This window comes from Pipistrellus hanaki, assembly GCF_964339955.1.
Source record: "Pipistrellus hanaki genome assembly, chromosome: 2".
In the NCBI taxonomy this organism is placed as follows: domain Eukaryota; kingdom Metazoa; phylum Chordata; class Mammalia; order Chiroptera; family Vespertilionidae; genus Pipistrellus; species Pipistrellus hanaki.
The window spans coordinates 52,671,144-52,677,143 of record NC_140504.1 but is presented as its reverse complement, the minus strand read 5'-3'; the positions used below and the strand labels follow the sequence as shown (position 1 = coordinate 52,677,143).

The 6,000-nt window shown below is 57.2% G+C and overlaps 1 protein-coding gene across 1 annotated transcript in view; it reads right to left on the bottom strand.

Annotated features, from left to right (window-relative positions):
* ADCY5 (adenylate cyclase 5) overlaps positions 1 to 6,000 on the bottom strand; it is a 143,411-nt gene continuing 137,411 nt past the window's right edge. The window contains exons 17-18 of the mRNA XM_084870286.1: positions 4,107 to 4,231; positions 1 to 2,444 (exon numbers count right to left, since the gene is read on the bottom strand). Coding sequence (XP_084726412.1) covers positions 2,316 to 2,444; positions 4,107 to 4,231 — 254 coding nt within the window. The 3' untranslated portion in view covers positions 1 to 2,315. The remainder of the gene's footprint in view (positions 2,445 to 4,106; positions 4,232 to 6,000) is intronic.

The window sequence follows — 6,000 nt, the reverse complement described above, 5'->3', positions numbered from 1 at the left end:
ACCAGTGAAAGTGTTTAATAGTTAAATTACTCAAATAGACTTTTCAGTTTCCATGGGAAATCATAATTGTATCCGTTTTTGCAAGAGCAGGAGTAAAAAGAGTGCACACTCCTTAGAGGGAATAAAAAGCCAGCACTGCACATGGTCACCAGTCACTGCTGGGGAGGGGCGGGGGGGGGGGGGTGGGCCCCCACGAGGCCGGTGGGGGTCATGACAACAGTGGAACATGGGAGGGACTCTGAACACACACACACACACACACACACACACACACACACGTTAGGTTGGAAGCAAAATGAAAAACCAGCACCCCCGGCAGGTGATGGGGGAGGGGACTGGAAAACAAGATGTGCAGAAAGCCAGCCCAGCGAGGGCAAGAGGCCGATGCGGAACTCAGGGCGGAACAGCAAAGGTGCGACAGACTCAGGCTGGCAGTTTTGGGCCCATGGCCTTGCTTCTCAGAACTGTGTTCGGACGGGTGGGCAATGGGTGTGGTGGAGGCTAGTGCCAGGGTCCAGCCAGAGGTGAGCAGGTGGGCGTCAGAGTCATGTCCCAGCAGCTGGCACACAGTGCCACCCCACCTCCTTCCAGCTTGTGTTGGAGGTGAGAACAGTTCTGCCCTGAGAAGCAATGAAAAGATCTGGGCGCAGGCCCCAAGGCTTCTGTTTGAAAACGTCTCCGATAGTGTATCACTTTCCAAATGCCTCCTTCATAGGGTATAAAAATAGAAATTTTTTCTTCGTATAATGAACTGGTCCCCCCCCCAAAAAAAAAAAAAAAAAAAACCACCCCCCCCCAACAAACCAAAATTTCTGCTAGCTTTGCCGTGTGGACTCTGAAACTGGCTCTACCCTTTCCTTTGTCTGCTTTGCAGGTGGAGGGCAATGCCACCCCCTTTCCCTGAACCTACGGGCTCCACATTATACCCGAAGTCTGAGGACCATCTTCGGGAGAGGCACCTCGGCCAATCCAAAGGCAGGCAGGCTTCCTTGCCCCCACCTGGCTGAGCACCAGGCCCCGCAGGCAGCGAGGGGCCCAAGTCTCAGGGAGCGAGTGGGCGGGTGGCCATGCTGTCCCCTCCCGCAGGCTGCTCCAGCTCAGCCTGAGAGGGGCGGGCAGCCTTTTGTCTCCTACTTATTCCATTTGCGTTTCTCCCAGGGGCAGTGATGTGTGTGTGTGTTTGTGTGTTAGAGAGAGATGGGACGATGAGTTCATGCATCTTCCTACTTAATCGGAATGAACATACGGTAGGTACCCCAAAAGGACATGCTCCCTGCTCTGGTTGGACCTGGGAAAACCCAAAACTGCCAAATCCGAGTGAGGAAAACAGGCGTCCTGCGTGTGACCAGTCCCACAGCACAGACACACAGGCGCGCGCGCACACACACACCGTGCACACTGCGACGTACTTACAAATGAGCACACGCACGCCCCGCTGTGCAGCACAGCTGTGTTCTAATATAGAGAATTTACAAAATATAGAATTTGGTATATTTGTTAGATCTCCAAGGTTTTCAAGAATACAAAATAAAAAATACAAAAAGACACGTCGGGACCCCGGACCCCCTCCCCAGCAGCATCCCCGGTGGCCTGCGGGTCTCTCACACGTCGGACAACTAGCAGAGGCTAAAGAAGGGCGCAGAAAACAGGTTTTGTTTTATTTAATAAATACTTTCCTTTTCTCAGAACCGCCGCTCCTGGCTGCGAGTGCTCTGGCCTCCCCCTCGCCGTTAGTCCTCCTCCCCTCAGCGGGGCACTGTCCGTGTGTGTCTGTGGGCGGAGGGGGGACCGCGGAGAAGGCCACAGTCCTTCCAAAGCCAGCAGCACTCCTGCCTGGCGGCCGCCTCCGTGGGGCAGGGGCCCGGTCTGCCTAAAGTTTAAAGGCTCGTATAGAAAAGCAGACCCCTCCGCTCCCTCCAGCCAGAGCCGCTCGCCTTCCCACCCCGGCCTCTCCCTCAGCCCTGCCCTCGGCGCTGGGCGGCCATGCGCTGATCCACCCTCGCAGCAGCAGCAGCAGCAGCAGCAGCACCCGTCAGAAAACTCAAGATCCAGGTGGCGCCCCGCGGCGCCTTCTGCAGAGGGAGTCGTCTTTGGTCAGTGTGGTGCTCGCAGGACGCAGGCACCCGGCCTGGGCCAGAGGCCGCCGCCCGCCCACGGAGGCAGAAGCTGCCTTTGGAATCAACGTGGGAAATCTCACGGGCGCGGCCACCCGGGCGGGGGCGCGGGCTCCCACCGGCCCGCCCGCCCGGCACACAAGGAAGCCGTCATCCCGTTTCTCCGGAGGCCAGCTGCCTGGCATCGCGGGCTGGCAGCTGCTAACTGAGCGGGGGCCCTCCGTTGAGGAAGTAGGTCGTCATCTCGCCTTTGCCCTTGACCTTGACCACGCCCCGGCACTCCAGCTGGTACGTGTTGGCAGCCAGCACCTGGTACATGTCCGTGGTGACCTGAGGAGGAAGAGGAGGAGGGAGGACAGGCCATCCACGGCCCGAGCCATGCGTCTGCCCTCGGGCAGAGCTGCCTTGGACAGAAGGTCGGTGGTGGGGGTGGGGGTCGGCTCCCCGTCCCGGGCTCTCGGGGACGGACGCTGCTCGCCCAGGAAAGTGCCTCTCCGTGCTGTGCCAGCAGGGGCAGGTCGTTTTCCAAGACCTCCCTCCACGCAGAGCGGAAGCAGGTCAGGTGGCCCACAGAGAGCGTGAGGACGCTTACCTCACCTACTCTGTGACGGAAGTACTATGATCTCAGGCTTAAAACATCTGAGCCACTGCCTGAGGTTACACAGCTAGGGCTGGGCAGGGCCGGATTCCGTACCTTCCGTCTCTCCTTCAGCTTTGGGAACAAAGAGGAGGACTCACAGGCGGCTCAGGTGATCGCACTGCACTTGTGCAGGGGGAGGGGCTGGGGGAGGGGAAGGAGAGGGGTGACGGGGCAGCAGAGGACAAATGCCTCACAAGGCGATCCAAGAGCCATTTCTGAGAGTGGCCAGCACTCCTCCACCAGCCACGGCAGCTCCCCGACAAGTGTCCCGGCCCAGCCCAGCCACCAGGCCAGGGAGGAAGGGGCCAGAAACCTCTGGGTGGGCTGCGGGGCAATGACCCTGCTGTGGCACTAAGTGCTTTCATCCGCAGTGAGACCCTATTGAGGAGAGGTGCCGGGTTATTGTGTGGTTGCTTACAGCGTCCTTCATACCTGTCGTGGGTGAGGTTAGGAGCTCTGCAAACACACAGTCCTCTCTTCTCATCTCCCCTCACGACCCCCAGCTCCCATCTGCTGTCCCTTCTCCCTTGGCACAGGGATGGAGGGAGAGGCCATTGACCAGGCCCCTCAGACAGCACCACAAGCCAGCCAGGCTGGGTGGGCCTGGCAGGGCCATGCTCAGAGCCGACCCCTGTGTTCAGAGTCCCCACACGAGAGAGAAGTGAGGGGCTTCTGAGTGGTGTCAGCGTGAGCAGAAGACCACAATACAAGCACCATTAGCATTTGGGACATCGGAGGCCCGGGAAGCGAAGGGGCCTGTCCACAGCTCACAGAGAACTGGGCTATGGGGAGGTGGGGTGCAGGACTAAGCCCAGTCCAGGCTTCTCTGCTGTCAGATTGAAGCAGAATGAATCAGGAAGCCCTGAGAAAACAAAGAACAGCAGAGGAAGAGAGGCTGGCCTGGGAACCACAAGCCGCGGCTTACTAAGGCTGTGGGAGAAGGAAAAGGCTGGCTCTCTGGCCAAGCTCGGGGCTGCGGGGCTGATGGAGGCACCGTCCCAGGGATGGACCAGGCCCTGAGTGCTGCGGCTTCACTGCGCAAGTCCCAGCTCCCTGGGTCATCTTCCTGTCCCTCTGTGTGCCTGGGTTGTGGCATAAGCACTCCCTGCTATGCCCTCTCATTCCTTCGGGGGCAGCAGAGGGCTCCGCACAGGGCTGGGGATCTGTCCAAGGTGCTGAGAGCCTGAACCCCCATGGTGTTCTCCAAGCTTCACAGACATCAGTGCCAACCACCCAATCCCTCTCAAGTGAAATTCTGACTGGGAACGGTGGGCGGCCTGCCCCACAGACCACTGAGCACAGGCAGAGGCCCCGATGTCGGGGTGGCGGGCGGTGGACGCTCCTGCACTCACCTGGATGCGGTCTGGCACGCCGGTGCTGTCCATGCGGCTGGCCACGTTCACGGTATTGCCCCAGATGTCGTACTGAGGCTTGCGGGCCCCGATCACCCCAGCCACCACGGGGCCGATATTGAGCCCTGCAGGGGACAGAAGCCAGCACGCTCGTCAGGATCAGAGCAGCGCTGGCCCTCACCCCCATTCCTCTCTGCGTGCCCGGCTTCTCCCTTGGACTCTCGGTCTGAACATACCCAGGGTCCTCCAGCCCCAAGGCCCCGCTTAACCCTCTGCTCCTATCAAATGCCATAACGGAAGGTTACAGGAACCTGTTCACACATGCGCGGCACCTGTGTCCTCGCCACCCAGGCAACGCTCAGCTCCTGCGTGGCCATCACCAGGACGCCCTCTGCCAGGCTTCTAGTGACCTCGTGCATCACCTAACTGCCTTTCCCTAGTCGTCCCTCTCTCAGTGGCATTTAAGTTTTCACCTTCAGTTTAGACTCAGCATACCAGAACCTGCCCATTTCTTTGCCACCCGAGGTTTCCAGCTAGTTGTCTACCTGTCACCCAGTCTCCAGTCTCGGCCAGAGGAAGGAGGGTAGGCAGCTTACAAAAATACAAACCAATGTAGGTGGAAAAGATGGGGTGCGAGGACAATAAGAATAGCCATTTCATGAAACCAGGGGTGAAGGTAACACAGAAATGCAGGATGCACAGCAGGTGAGGCAGACCCCCCGCTGGGCCTTCTAGCAGCCAGTGCAAAGTGAGACCCGGCCAAGTCCCTGGGTGCAGGGCCCCCGGATACCACGGCCACTGGTTCAGACAAAGCCCAGTCCCCACAAAATGTCTCCAAGGCCAACAATAATCACAATATTGATGGTCAGCAATCCAGTATTTTGGTTTTATGTGTGAATTTTGAGGACTGAGATACCAGTATTTATGTTGGTGAATTAGTGTTCTTTAAAAAAAAAAAAAAAAAAAAAAATTGAAATCTGAATCATTTATGGCTTGAGACATACCAGGGAGCTGATAACGCATTAGAAGTCTGAAAAATAGAAAGGTCTGCTCTTTCAGAAACCACCCTTCACCCCACCACCCTCAAAAGGGGAACGGCAGCAGGAGGAAGTGGGGGGCTGGGTGGCAAAAGTGGCTGAATTGAGAAGTGCAGGGGGGGTAGTTACAAAATAGTCATGGGAATGCAAAGTACAGCATAGGGAGTTTATACTAGTAACAGGGTAATATGCTAATTAGACCAACATCTTCCGGACGTCCTTCTGGACAAAGCCATGGTAGCAGGGGCCGAGACAGAGGTGGTTAGGGGCCATCAGGTCAGCAGGGGGGAGCAGTTCGGGGGCGATCAGGCTGGCAGGCAGAAGTGGTTAGGGGTGATCTGGCCAGCAGGGGAGTGGTTAGGGGCATCAGGCCAGCAGGCAGAGGTGGTTGGGGCAATTAGGCAGGCAGGCAGGCAGGCGAGTAGTTAGGAGCCAGCAGTCCCAGATTTCGAGAGGGATGTCCGGGATCGGGCCTAAACTGGCAGTCAGACATCTCCCAAGGGATCCTGGATTAGAGAGGGTGCAGGCCGGGTTGAGGGACCCCCTCCCCACCATGCATGAATTTCATGCACTGGGCCTCTAGACTAGTCAATAATATTGTAATCACTGTGTATGTTTAAAATATCGGGGGACCACTTTGTAAAGTTTATGGTTGCCTAGCCAGTATGCTGTACACCTGAAACCAGTACAAACTAATACTGAGTGTGAACTGCAACTGAAATTAAAAAAAGAAGGAGGAAGAGGAGGGCAGCAACACTCAGCAAAGCAAAATCCCTTCAGCCGAAACCACGCACACTGGCTGCCAGGACGTCCTCGGTAAGATATACGCTAAGAACAAAACGAGCTGCAGAAGCACC